General features: G+C 51.3%; 1 protein-coding gene across 2 annotated transcripts in view; it reads right to left on the reverse strand.

Annotated features, from left to right (window-relative positions):
- The window catches only part of LOC122543124 (fibroblast growth factor receptor 1-like), a 141,544-nt gene that overhangs the window by 48,932 nt on the left and 77,404 nt on the right, over positions 1 to 15,208 (reverse strand). For both annotated transcript variants that reach the window (XM_043681460.1, XM_043681461.1), the window contains exons 3-4: positions 4,668 to 4,931; positions 3,106 to 3,234 (exon numbers count right to left, since the gene is read on the reverse strand). In XM_043681460.1, coding sequence (XP_043537395.1) covers positions 3,106 to 3,234; positions 4,668 to 4,931 — 393 coding nt within the window. The remainder of the gene's footprint in view (positions 1 to 3,105; positions 3,235 to 4,667; positions 4,932 to 15,208) is intronic.

Genomic DNA, 15,208 nt, shown 5'->3' on the forward strand with positions numbered 1-15,208 from the left:
AGTGAACAGCAGACAATCCCAACCTCTGAACACAGCACACCCCACACACTGTCCCTTTCTGAAGCAGCATACACTTGCTCCCCTCCTGACTGCAGCACTTTCCCCACCCCCACTTCTTGTTCTGCATCCTATCCTGCACAGGTTTGTTTTCCCTCTGGGAATCACGCCAGATTGTGAAAGCTCCCTGACCTTCCTATTGAATCCGTCCAGCTCAGGCACTGACTCCTGCAGTGCACCATGTTGACAGTTACCTACTGTCCCACCTCCACCGAATGACCACAGGAAAACAGTAGCCGGCAACCACAGCCCAGAGCAGGCCATCCTCCTGGACAGGGGCATTTCCTACTCAAGGGGGCAGTGAGCTGAAACCTGCCACTGTTTCTTCCCCCAGAGCCACTGACCCATCTCGATGGCTTTACCTCAAACCAAAACAGAAGCTGCTGGGAAAGCTCAGCAGGTCTGGCATGTGTGGACAGAAATCAAGAGTTAACCTTTCGGGTCTGGTGACCCTTCCTCAGAACAGTTCTCTGGTTTTAGATTTCTCTCCACGGATGCTGCTAAACCTGCTGAGCTTGTCCAGCAATCTGTTTCGGTTTCAGGCTGACAGCATCTGCTGTTCTTTCAGTTTTTCTCTGGTGTTTCAGTGCAGCGACTGTGTAAATGGCGACTGAACGCTCAGCAAATGTTACCCGGAGTCATCCTCATTCATATTCGGTGCTGCTCCAGTACAGTGTAAACGTCAGTGTGGCAACAGCGGCAGTGTCCCCGCCTCACATCCTACCTGCTGCAGAGCTGTGTCAGAACATGTCTCTGAATGAGAAAATGCCAGAGCTGTAAAACACTTGGAACAGCCGCTACCATTCAGGTACAGTCACAATTAACAATTAGCACCAAAAATAATCATCAAAAGAATGACAGCTACATAATGGTTGCCTCATTGACACATTGACAGGAGGAAAAGAGAGAGCAATTCTTGTGACAATCAGTGAAGAGAAAAGACATTTGGATGCTGACAAGCTGGCGTGCTCTGTACCCTGATACCTGTGGGATGCTGCCAGTCTCTCTGACTGACTATACTGAAAGGGAGGCTGGGAAACTCGGCCTACCATCTTCACCCATTCATCTCCATCCAACAGGCTCAGCATCCATCAGCACAGGACATCGGTCTCATTCACCGAGAAAGGCAAAAGAGGAGGCAGCAAGGGAGCAGGTGAGGGTGGGAAAGGAGAGACAGAGAGGGGAGGAAAGGAACAGGGGGAGTGAGAGAGAGGGAGCCAGAGCATGGGGTGGAGAAGGAGGGAGAGAGCAACAGTGGGGTGGAGGGAAAGAGGTACAGAGAGGGTGAGGGAAGGAGGCAAGGCTGGAGGAGCAGGTTCTTTCTGATTTGATTTATGATTGTCACATGTACCTAGGTACAGTGAAATGTTTTGTTTTGCATGCTGTCCAGGCAGATGGTACTATACAAAGTGAATAAGGGGTAATAGAACAGAGCAAGGAATACTATGTAAAGGCTGCAGAGATGTGCAAAGAACGAGGTCAGCATGAAATTTAAAGTTTGAGAGGTCCATTCAGCAGTCTAATAACAGTGGGGAAGAAGCTGTACTTGAACCTGTTGGTCTGTGAGTTTAAGCTTTTGGATCTTCTGCCTGATGGAAGAGATTATAACTGGGGTGGGAGCAAGTGGGAAGCAGTCCGACCAGGAGAGAGGGAGAGTGGGAGGGATAACGGGAAGGGACAACAGAAAGGTGGGAACAAGGCCAGACACATGAGGGAAGTGGGACAACAGGAGGAAGTTCCAACTCTGGCCAGGAACTGTCATGAAGGGCTTTGGCCCGAAACGTGGATTTTCCTGCTCCTCAGATGCTGCCTGACCTGCTGTGCTTTTCCAGCACCACTCTGATCCTGACCCCAGGAACTGTCACGGTGACCCTGAGGTTGTTGCAAGCTTCAAATGGCTCAATCATCTTTTCAGATTCCCCCAAAGCCTCAAGTAAAACAGGGATAATCACATCCAGGAAATCCATGCGGGAATCTGATGCAGGGTTTTCAACATTCCCTTCTGAGCTTTCTCACCTTCACCACCCCAGTGTCATCAGGAAAGGCTTCTCAAGTCAGTTCTTGCTTTGTAAAGGTCTCGCTTACCCTTCAAGAAGCAGTAGCCCCAGCAACCCCAAAGTGAGTGGGTAGTTTGGTGTTGGTAATGGACACTGTTCAACTCACCGGTTCAGCTGTATCCTGAAAGGAACCTCCCGCTAAACTAAACACCTCACATCCCGCTGGATGTACCTTCCGAGAGTTAACACCAGCCAAATGCTACACCCTGGAAAATCTCAGCAGGTCTGGCAGCATCTGTAAGGAGAGAAAAGAACTGACGTTTCAAGTCTACCGACCCTTTATCAAAGCTTGACAAAGGGTCAGTAGACTCGAAACGTCAGCTCTTTTCTCTCCTTACAGATGCTGCCAGACCTGCTGAGATTTTCCCGCATTTTCTCTTTTGGTTTCAGATTCCAGCATCCACAGTAATTTGCTTTTATTAAATGCTAAACCCTGGTGGGCCCACTCTCAGCTTGGTTCAGGCAAGCGCCAAGGCTGCAGGTAGTGCCAGTTCTTCACTCACGGTGGTCAGAGGTGCTGCCTCTCACCTCAGATGCCCACCTCAGATTGGCTGCCCCTCACAGCTGGCTGGCACTGAACTCACAGGCCACTGTCACGGAGGGGGACAGCTGCTCATTCCCCTCTGCTTGTGTGCGCGTGTGGGGGATGCCATCCAGGTTGTTTCCCCACTGGGTGAGGATGGGAAATGCAGCTTCATCCCCAGCTGCTATGTTTCTCCCAGTTGCATGTGGAAGAGCCTGTGCCTTTGAGGTGAACAAAATACTCATCAGCACAACTCTGCTGTGTCGTCAGTGAGCTGCTGTCAAAGGCAAACTCTCCAGCACACCTCCTGGACTGACAAGTGGTGGGCACACTGAGATCCCGCATCAAGTGGCCAATACCAGGCAGCCATCATGCCAGGACCTTCACCATCACCTCAGAAACAGTCAAGGAGAAGGTGTTCGCCAATACCTGACAGCTCAGCGGGCCTTCCAGCCACTCTGTACTCACGTGCTTCCTTCCTGCCTTTAGCCGTTTCCTCAGAATCGTTCTCTTCATCGTGGTCAGCATCATGTACCTCGTCATCCTCATCCTCATCTTCATCGTCATCATCATCATCATCCACTGAGAACACAGCATCTAGACCAGGGAGTGATTCCGTTAGTTACTGCAGTGTTTCCACAAACACGATCCTCGTGACAACCACACAGCTGCAAGGCCCCAGTTTCACCATGTCCTCACAGATGGACAGCCTGCACAGTGTTTATTAGCAACTGGAGTCAGCCCCCACACCCACTCCCAGGAGAAGCTCTCTCTCCCCTCCCCTCTCACACCCAGACCAGGCAACTAACCAATCCAGGGAGAGAACAGAAAGATCACTAACAGCCTGTACTGAGATAACACCTTGCCCACAGTACATTTTCAGCCTGGACAGCACATGATTTTGAATGCTTTCAGTTGGCTGGCAGTTTGGAGGGGTTTGCGAGATGTTGAAGGAGGAGAGGGAGCGGGAGAGATTTCCAGAGCTTCGCACTGTCGCAGTTGCCACTAGCAGATGGTGAAAATGGGGATCAATACAGAAGGAGGAGTGCAGAGATCTGAGAGCAATGTGGGGGTGGAGGAGCTCACAGAGATAAGGAGGGACGTGTGTGCCTAGAAGAGGGATTTGTTCTGTCCCGGCTCTCTTGAAGAAGAGTGTTGTAAACTTGGTGCTGATGTGTCTACTCCATGGAAAGCAGACTAAATAGCAATGGGTTTTTTTTTTCCTCAATGAGACAAAAGGAGGGTGAGTGGGTGGAGTCACACTCCCACAGGCACAAGGCTTTAGTTCTGCTTCCAGTTGTTGAAGTTGGGAATTTGGGACTGAAGCAGCAAGATACCACTCTCTCTCTGCTGCTGCTGTAGCTGCTGTAAACAGCTCTAGCTCTGTCCTCGGTGCAAGATTCATACTGTCAGTTCCCTTCTCCTAGAGTGGAGGAGATAACAGGTCAGGGAAATCTGCTTTGCTGAATTTGCCTCAGCCAAGGGTGTGTTTAGGGGATGTTGTTCTTTTGGAACAGTTGATGGGTGGCAGTTAAATAATATATTATTTCGATGGGGATGTTGCTCTATTGGAACCATTAACGGCTATTAGTTAAATAATATTTTATTTTGTTTAATATTTCATAACAGTTAAAGTTATGCCAGTTCTTTTAGTTTTGTTTGCATTTTATTCGTGGTGTGAGAATAAAGTGGGAGTTGCTGAAAGCACTAGGAGTTTGACCAATCGAATCACATCTGTAATGCAGTGCCTTACGCTCACCTTTAACTGAGGTGCTAGTTAGGGTCGAGACTATCTCCTTGATCTGTTTTGAGGGGATTCGGTCTGGTCCATAAACACCAGACTATGGACGATGTCTGGGAGCCACTGTATGATACAGTGCTGAGATATGGATAGGCCTGGCATGGACGACTGGTCAGGATGGTGACGGAGCAGTCACATCTCATGGGGACAGATAGTGAAAGCCACCTTTGGAAGGTGCAGTGAAGCCCTCCCAGCAACGTTCAGGCCATGGATGAGGCTTACCACGTACCAGAGACATTGACAGCAAAGCGTGAAGTCTCACTGCCAGATGGCCCGCCTGTGACACACGTGTAGAGACCCGAATCCTCTCGCACTGAGCTGGTGATCTGCAGGAATTCGGCTGTGATGCGGGTCCGGTTATTGGTGGGCAGCTGGACCCCATCCTTGGTCCAATCAATGCTCTGCACATCCTCCCTCAGGCGACAGCGCAGCTCCAGGGTCTGTCCTGGGTGGGCTGGGTACTTCTCCACATCCAGCCTCTGTTTCAGGGAGTCTGCAAAAGGTAAGAACAGCTCACTGCGTCAGGCACACCACAGGGAGCTCACACCGAACCAGCACACCATGCTACAAGGAAACGCACTGCTGGCAAGCTCCTCGCACACTCAGAGAGAATGAGGGACGGGTACCGCCAACTGCAACAGATTGGTCAATCTCTGAGACCTCACAAACTCCTGTCAAATACTGAGGCCAGAAATACCGAGCGTCAGACCAGCCCTGATGTTCAGCACCAAAGAAACATGGCCGCCTTCCAAAACAGCTTGGATTCTATGCTACAATCTATGGCCATTGGATGGCCTGAGCCAAGAGCCACCAAAGGCATGATGGGAAAAATGGCCTCCTTCTGTGCTGCATCCTTAACATCCTCTGACCTGGTGTCAGTGAAGAGAACCTTCATGTCAGCCTCAAGGTACCTCCGTCCCAGCCTCACACTGGAGACCAACAGTGCTGGGACTATAGTACTTCTGGTACAGGGGGAGATGGCAGTGCTATGGTCCCTCATTGTAAACCAGTCACCCATCGGCCCAAGTTAACTTTCTGTGGAGATGTGCCCAAACCTCATCAGAGCAGCTGGCGGCATTTCAATCCAACTGATCAATCTGCCATATAAACCTCGCCTTGGTCATGGGAGCCATGAACTATCACCCTGAACTGAATTAGATCACATCCCGATCAGCCACCATCTTACTGACCAGCACAGCGATCGAAAGGGCCGAATGACCACCTCCTGCCGTGAATCACCACGTTCTCCTGAAGGTTTCTACTCTGGGGGAATAACTGCTGAACATGACCAAATGCCTCCATACCACGGTCTGCTCCTACTCCCCCCATTTTGGCAACATCCAGTATATCCCTCTGCTTTCTCTTGCCCACTACTGGTCAGGAGAAACAGCAGCAGTATCAGCACGAAACTTCATAGAATCCCGAGGATGGAAACAGGTCATTCAGCCCAAAATGTCCACACTGACCCTCCAAAGAGTTATCCACCTAGACCTGTTCCCCTACCGTATTATCCTACATTTACCCCTGCCTAATGCACCTAACCTGCATATCCCTGAACACGACGGGCAATTTAGCATGGCCAATTCACCAGACCTGCACATCTTTGGACTGTGGGAGGAAAGTGGAGCACCCAAAGGAAACCCACACAGACACGGGAAGAATGTGCAAACTCCACACAGACAGTGACCCGAGGCTGGAGTTGAACCCGGGTCCGTGGCGCAGTGAGGCAGTGGTGCTAACCACTTTCCCAACAATATTAATAACAGGCAGCATGATATGGTCATTTCTCTACTTCAAGGTAATGGATAGACATCAAGAGCAGCTTTGGGACTACAGAGCTTGAGAGGGTCCCAGGTGCAAGTGGGATATTCTCAAACTTGACAATTCGTTGCTGTTTTAAGCACAGCCCAGCTCACTCAGTGCTACTCTCAGGACGGGGAGAGTCTCCGAGAGCTAACAGTAGCTCGATCAGTTGGGACTGGCTGTGTGTTTGTTTGCCAGTTGTATGCCCACATCCCTTGGCCTCAGGAGCGCCAGCTGGGTGGGGAGGGCCCAGTCTTGTTGAGTCACCTGCCTGTGGACTCCATCAATAACCCCCTGGGCTGTATTGCACAGCAAGATCCCAAAAGCCAGGGCTGACCTCACTGCCTGCTTTGCCACCTCCAGATGATGTCTGACTAACTCAGACAGCACAAGGCTGGAGAATTCCATGCCTCAGGTCCCCATCTCATCTGGCACCTCCACCAATGCAGGATGCCCCCAGCACCCAGTGCCACTGGGGCACAGGGTGGACACAGAGGGTGGGCTAGGACAGACTGCAAGGAGCTGCTCTGGTGCCCTTCCACTCACATGGTCAGGAAACAGCATGTGGCTTTTAACACGGTGTTTCGCAGTGGGAGGTTGCTGGGCCCAAACCAGCTGCCGGGCTTCCAACAATGACAAGCCTGTGAAAGGCGCTACACGAATGCAGGGACTGCACTCCTTGGGATGAGGTTCCGAGTTGCTGTGGATGGCCCCCCCCATGCCATGAAGCCAGCCTCTGGGCAAATAAGCAACTGCCTTGCCAGTGCCTGGTGCCCAGGCTGCCAGCAGTGATGTCTCTCTGGCTTGGCTTGCGTGTCCAACACTGCTCACCCTGTGCCCAGCTGGACTGAGGCAGGGACCACAGTATTGGAGATTGTCCCTGTGACGTGTTCCCTGGAAGGACAGCGGGAGACACCAGAACTGCACACGCAACACAACTTCGCACCCAACCATCCCTCCAATCGTGAGCAGGCCGTGGGCTGAACACCCTCCGGGCACTGCCTTTCCCAATCCCAGCTGGAGTACAACCAGGAAAAGGTGGGATCCAAGATTCCCAAGAGTTGGATCACAGCCTGAGCCAGGGGACGGCAGCTTACTGAACCCAGCGGTGACAGGCTGGGTTAGCTCAGGGCTGGGCCGAAACGTTGACTCTCCTGCTCCTTGGATGCTGCCTGACCTGCTGTGCTTTCCCAGCGCCACACTCTATCTGCTCGGACTCTCCCACATCTGCAGTCCTCCCTTCCTCCCTGGATAGCTGCCCAGCAGTGCAGTGTGATGCCAACAGCGTGGTCTCAATTCCCACCATCCGCTGAGGCGCAGAGACCCTCAGGTGAAACCACCACCAGTCAGCTCCCTCTTTCTCGGAGGATGGTGGTCTGGGATTATGGTGATGTGACCCACCCCTTGCCTTGCTGTTTGCTCACCTGACCAGGGCACTCCAGCCACAAGAGGTGACACTGAGTCACTGGGCTGACTTGGGGGACAGGTGAGGAGTGACCTCACACTGGTGTGTTCAAGGTCACAGTCCCTCAGCTCCACCCGTCCCAGCCCCAGCACACCCATCCTCATCCAACATTCCCAAGCAAGGGAAAACTGCCCAACCCTGCTCTGAAGCAATGCCCTGGAGTGGATCTTCGGGACAATGAAGGTCTCCAGGAGAACAGGAACATTGTGAGCTTTGGTAACTGCTCAGAGACAAAGGGAAGGCCTGCACTCTATGAGTTAACCACAGCTGGTTTCCTGTCTTCTGGGACCAGTGCAGTAACTGGGACTTTCCCAAAGTGAAACAAAGGCAGATTACGGTCAAAAGATTAAGCACAAGAAACCCTGAGCATCAGCCCAACAGCCCGGGAGCATGAGCCTTCCCTCTGTCTTTCTCTGCTTCACTGCATTCAAATGGCGCCAAGCCAGAGAAAGAGGAACACAGAGGGAAGGAGTGACACAGAGAAAGCAAGAGATGTGAGGGACAGGAGGAAACAGGGGTGGGGGGAGAAAGTGGAAGGACAGAGAGAGAGGGTTGGGGGAGAGAGAGCGAGAGACGGCGGGGGCGGGGGGCAGAAATATAAAAACAGCTCCCCCTGTCATAGAGACGAACAGCACAGAAACAGACCCTTCGGTCCAGCTAGCCCATGCTGACCAGATATCCCAACCCAATTTGGTCCCACCTGGCAGCACCCGGCCGATATCCCTCCAAACCCTTCCTATTCATATACCCATCCAGATGCCTCTAATGTTGCAATTGTACCAGCCTCCATCACGTCCTCTGGCAGCTCATTCCATACACGCACCACCCTCTGTGTGAAAAGGTTGCCCTGTAGGTCTCTTTTATATCTTTCCCCTCTCAGCCTAAACCTATGCCCTCTAGTTCTGGACTCCCCCAACTTCACCTTCCCCCCCCCCTCCCCCAACCCCAGGAAAAAGTCCTTGTCTATTTATCCTATCCATGCCCCTCATGATTTTACAAACCTCTATAAGGTCACCCCTCAGCCTCTGACACCCCAGGGAAAACAGCCCCAGCCTGTTCAGCCTCTCCCTGTACCTCAAATCCTCCAACCCTGTCAATCTTTTGTGAACCTTATCAAATTCCACAACATCTTTCCGATAGGAAGGCGACCAGATTTGCGCACAATATTCCAACAGTGGTTGAACCAATGTCCTCTACGGCTGCAATATGACCTCCCAACTCTTGTACTCAATATTCTGACCAATAAAGGAAAGCATACCAAACGCCTTCTTCACTATCCTATCTACCTGCGACTCCACTTTCAAGGAGCTATGAACCTGCACTCCAAGCTCCCTAGGACCTTACCATTAAGTGTATAAGCCCTGCCAAGATTTGCTTTCCCAAAATGCAGCACCTCGCATTTATCTGAATTAAACTCCATCTGCCTACACCTCCAATTTTGGTGTCATCTGCAAACTTACTAACTGTACCTCTTATGCTCGCATCCAAATCATTTATATAAATGACAAAAAGTAGAGGATCCAGCACCGATCCTTGTGGCACTCCACTGGTCACAGGCCTCCAGTCTGAGAAACAACCTCCACCAGCACCCTCTGTCTGTAGTTCTCCCTGTATTCCATGAGATCTAACCTTGCTAACCAGGCTCCCTGTCTTGAATCAGTGTCAGCACTGGGGCAAGGACAAAGCTGTTTTCCCCAATGCAACCTGCCCTCCCTCCCTGGGCGAAGGAACGAGCACATTCCCTGTTTCAGTGCATCCTCAAACCCCAAGGAACTGCCAAAATACTGAACTGAACGACCACTCTCGTCCTGTTCCAGCCTGGGCTTGGCCTGAAGGGGCTGGGAAACCAGGAAAACATGAGTGAGAGAGAAGGAAAGGTTAGACACAGGACAGCAATCCTGAGATGGGACTGGGCTGGGATGGGAATGGGCTGTGAAGTGCCAATGGGTCCAAAGTGAACAAGGTTTCCTTCAGTGTCAAGTAGACATTAGTTCTTGCTCCTCTTTCCACACTGTTCCCCAGCCCTGGGCAATCTTACTTCCCCCATTCCCATCCCCTCCTTCTCCCATTGAAAATAACAGCAGTTGAAGGACGGCAAGATGGCTCAGTGGTTAGCACTGCTGTCTCACAGCCCCAGGGACCCGGGTTCGGACCTGGGCGACTGTCTGTGTGGAGTTTGCACATTCTCCCCGTGTCTGCGTGGGTTTCCTCCCACAGTACAAAGATGTGCAGGTCAGGTGAATTGTCCATGTTAAATTGACCATAGTGTTAGTTGTAGGGGAATGGATCTGGTTGGGTTGCTCTTCGGAGGGTCGGTGTGGACTTGTTGGGCTGAAGGGCCTGTTTCCACACTGTAGGTAATCTAATCTAATCCTCACTGCAGTCTCTCCCTGAAACCACCTCTACAGGCACTATTTCCCACCATTAATTCCCACATGTCCTATCCCATCGGGAGCTCTGTTGTCATGCTACACTGCCCTGGTCCAGGCATCATGTAAACACATCCTCTGTCACCTTTCTGTCCATCACTGCTCTGCGATAGCCCTCATCCAACCCCACATGAGTCACTCCCTGTATTCAGCTCCATCCCCTCAGTAGAATCTCTCCGTATTCTGAGCTCCGATCCAAAGATCCATTTGTCACTATACTCGAATCTTTCCTGTTCATGCTGTGTACAGCCCCACCCAAGTGTCGCCCCCCCCCCCCCGTGGGATGTAGAGTTGGTGAGGACTGCTGTCTTACCCACACTGAGCTTGGCTTGGGTAGAAGTCACACAAATGACGTCTTGTTCCAGTTAAACCAGACGCCAACTAGCTGACCAACAGTCAATACATTCACCTCACTCCCACTCATGCAACTTCTTCAAACCCCTCAGTGTCTTGTTCTGTGCTAACTCTTGGACAATGCTCTACACCAGAGGCCAGGCTTGCTGAGAGAGGGACAAGAGTTAACGATGGGAAATCAATCCGGATCAAGTCTGACAAATGAGAAGCAACCTGCTAATGGTTTGTTCTTCCCGAGTCCCAGAATGCCCTGTCATTCCAGCTCACTATTAGCCAATCTAACAGCCAGCACCAACTGAGAGGGCAACAACTCTCCGATGGGTCACCCCCCTGTATTCACCTGGCCTTCACTGGCAGCTCTTCCCTGTCGCTGGAATCTTCCGAAACGCACAAGCTGTTTACACGTCTCACATCCTGTCGTCTCACGGTCCTGGGTTCTCATTGACCTGATCTTGGCAGCTTGGTTTCAGGTGCTCAGCTATCATGCTCTGGAACATCCCCCCCCCCCCACCCCCACCACCCCCTCCCCTGCTAAATATCTCCTGACTCTCAAAGGCACTTGGGAAAGCCCATTTCCTGGGGACAGGCTGGCACACTTTGCTTGAGTATTTGAGGTGCTTGACGTATTTTACTGCACCGAATGCATGACGTCAAGAAAAATCAAAACTCCAGGTCCCATTCTAACCCTGGTTGGAGTGAGCCGGGCAGCTCGGGTAAAAATGGCTCTACCCACCGATACGTATTGTCCTCCCATTACCTGGAGAAACCTCCAGCCCATGTCAGGGCTGTATCTGGTTGGAGTATCTTAATAGGATAGTCTTACTGTAACTGTACAACAGTTGAGTGGAGTACCGTTAACAGTTCTGCTCCCCTGACTGAAGCCAAGATTCATTAGAGGCAGTTCAGAGACAGTTCACAAGGGATGATCCCTGGTATGGAGGCATTGTTTGTGACCAAAGGTTAGACTGGTTCCGACTCTACTCACTGGCAGTTTGACAAATGAGAGGTGATCTCATTGAATCATTGAGGTTACGTAAGGTGCTTGACAGGATAATTATGGAGAGAATGATTCCCCTCAAGAGAGCGTTGAGGACCAGAGGGTATAGTCTCAGAATAAAGGGACATCAATCAAAGACTGAGATGAGGAGAAATTTCTTCTCTCAAATGTCTAAGAGTCTTTGCAAATCCTTGCCCCAGAGAGCTGTGGGCGCAGATTCCTTGTGTATATTTAAGGCTGAGATAGATTCTTAATCAGTTCGGGAATCAACGGTTACAGGGACGGGGCAGCTTAAGTGGACGTTAGTCACATCAGAGCAGCCATGATCATCCTGAATGGCAAACAGGCTCTGAGGCCTACCCCTGCTCCTGTTTCTTATGGTCTGGTTCTCTAACATACATTCCCCCCGAGGAGGGGGTGGGAAAACAGAGCAAGGCAGGGGAGGGTGAACACCACTGCAGCTTTGCAGCACCAACCGCACTGAATCATCAACAGAAAAAAAACACATTGTTGATGGTTCCCACCTGCCAGAGAGCTTTCTCTCTCCAGCCTTAACCACCAACAGTGTGTGGAATTTTGATGCCATGTGTCACGCAAGATTGTGACTCAGCCCTGCGCCATCTTTAACATGAGTCAGGTGGGGGAGTGAGGACAAGGGGAAGGGGGGCGGGGAGGAGGGGGTAAGAGGGAAATGCCTGATAAATTGCTAAAGAGTGAAAGGCCATGATCCAGGCTGTGTGCCAAGTGTGTCACAGTTTCCTGTGAAGAAGGAAGCCACAGATTCCAATTGGAGTGAAACCCGCTTGGCTGCCCCCGCCCCCATCTCCTGCTCCCTCGCGCCCCCAATCCCAGGGGAGGTAATCGAGGCTTCAGAGATCTGATTCAGACCAGACGGCAAACACCAAAAAAAAAATGTGAATCTCCATTTCCTTTTAAAAGGGCTTGCCAAGGAAGCAGGAGGAAAGAGTGGGAGTGCGTGGATTCAGCAGCACGGAAGTCAAACTATTCAGTCATATTCCCTTACACAGACTGACAAACTGCACCGACAACACACACAGATATATACACACACATACACACCACACAGATATATACACACACATACACACCACACAGATATATACACACACACACCACACAGATATATACACACACACACCACACACACAGATATATACACACACATACACACCACACAGATATATACACACACATACACACCACACAGATATATACACACACATACACACCACACAGATATATACACACACATACACACCACACAGATATATACACACACATACACACCACACAGATATATACACACACATACACACCACACAGATATATACACACACATACACACCACACAGATATATACACACACATACACACCACACAGATATATACACACACACACCACACAGATATACACACATACACACCACACAGATATACACACATACACACCACAGAGATACATATACACACACACCACACAGATATACACACACAACACAGATATATATATATATACACAACACATACATGCACATACTCGCACATACACAACAGAAAAATACACAATACACAACACACACGCGCACACAACACACACACATACGTGTACATACACAATACACAAAAAATACACACAACACACAAAAATACACACAACACACATGCGCGCACACACAAAAATACACACGCTCTCAGAGGAATCATCTTTCCACCTGGAATTCCATCAACCTTGTGCCAGAGGCTTGAACAAGTCTGGTGTCTCCTCTTGGCCCACTCCCACCGCCTGGAATTTCAGGGACCCCTGAGGGGAAGGGGGGAAAGGAGCCAGTCCCCTCCAGACAAAGTTATACCAAACCATCCAAACCCGTATCCACGTGTCAGCCACAGTAGGCCAAATCTTGGCAGGAAGACAGGGGTGGGGGAAGGTTTCAAAGAGGGAAGATGGGCAGTAGTTTACAGGTTTGACTGAAAGACCACACTACGGCCAGGCTGGCATTCAAAACTGCACAGCAGCAACAATCTGGGCTTTTGCACTTACTCTCTGCTGCTTTGTCCAATCATCGGGGGAACGGGGGATGAAAGGTGCCATGTCAATGCACCCCTTCCCTGCCTTCCTTCCTGAAGGTTAGACAGTGAGAGCTGGCAGGCACACCCCAAGGCTGGGAAAGGAGAGTGTGACCCTGCTCCAGTCCTGTGAGGTAGCAGCAGCCGGCCACGTGTGTGTGTGTCTCAGGCCCTCCCACTGGTTTCCATTCTCCATGGGGATCGAGCCTCTCAGTGTGTGGAGCTGGGGGTGAAAAGGCAGCCATGTCGTTGTTCACACACTCCTTAACACTGGGCTGGGACATGGGGATTGGGACGGGGAGTCATCTGCCAACTGCTCACCTCTGAGCCCTCTGCTTGCTATTTCAGCCCACTGCAGGAATCTCTCAAGGGGGCCACAGTCGGTACCTGTAGGGGGCGATCCAACCACACCCACAACAATCTGGCAGCACAGTGGCTCAGTGGTCAGCGATTCCAGCCTCTGGTGACCCACCGTGTGGACTCTGCACAATGGCCCCCATCTCGGTGTAGGCTTCCTCTGTGCTCCCACAGCCCAAAAGGTGTGCAGGTTAGGGTGGGCTGACCTTGGGAAATGCAGGGTAAGGGGAGAGTGGGATGCTTTTCGGAGGGTCAGTGTGGACCCAGTGGGCCTCTCTCTGCACTGTCGGCACTGATCTATGATTCTGTGAACTGTGCACTTCATCACTTCCTTAGCCACAGTGGGCCATGACTTAGATATGTATGAAAAGCAATCCCCAAAAAATTAACAAGTGGGAATAACAGAAGAAGGCTCTGTCCTCAAACTCGGATCTCCCTTTCAATCGGAGAGTCAAGACAGGGGACGCGGATGGGGAGGGGCACTCAGTTGGTGCCCCAGGTGAGGTTCCTTCAATTCCCCCATCCCCATTGTATTCGAAAATCAGGGATAGACTCTGTTCCAGGGATTCTCAGGGGTACAGAGGTCCAACCCATTCCCTGTTGCCGTGGGAACCAAAAAGCTCCGAACCCTCTTGTTTCTTGTCACCACGCCCTCCCAAAGGAGTGACCTTATGGGGCCAACCTGCATTGGTTTGGATGCCTTCCACAGCCGAACAGCCGACAGCGAGCTGCCTCTTGATCAGCCCTGATCCCAACCAATGGCACAGCAGCAGCAGCAGCGAGTGGACAGGCTGAAGGGCCTGTTGCTACCTCTCTGATGGGGTGAGTACAGTAAAGGGAGGACCATTTGGTAAAGGAGAGATGCTGGAAACAATCAGGCAGCCCCACGCCCTCCAGTTCACCTGCCAGGAAGGAAGTAGGCAGACTGTTCTGAACAAAAAGAGTGCTACATTCTTTGAGAAACCTCCCTCCAGGCATCGTAGCTCATGTTAAGTTTTATCGAACACACAAGTTCATGGCCAGTTCCCAAAGTGACTGCACCAGCAAGGCCCAAACCTGGAGGACTGTCACTGAGTCCGTCACTGTGTGTGTGCTCGGCACACAATGTTTTCACCCGAGTTCCTGCTGGTGGGAGAATTTGTTGCTGTCCACCCTGAGACACTCCCCTGATGTCCCCTTCTCCATCCCACTTCCCCCTCCTTCACTTCGGGCCCACCTCGTGCCTCCCCCCCCCGAAACCTCACCCCTTGCCCACCCCCTCCCTCCTTCATCCCCTCCCA

This window comes from Chiloscyllium plagiosum, chromosome 42, assembly GCF_004010195.1.
Source record: "Chiloscyllium plagiosum isolate BGI_BamShark_2017 chromosome 42, ASM401019v2, whole genome shotgun sequence".
NCBI lineage: Eukaryota > Metazoa > Chordata > Chondrichthyes > Orectolobiformes > Hemiscylliidae > Chiloscyllium > Chiloscyllium plagiosum.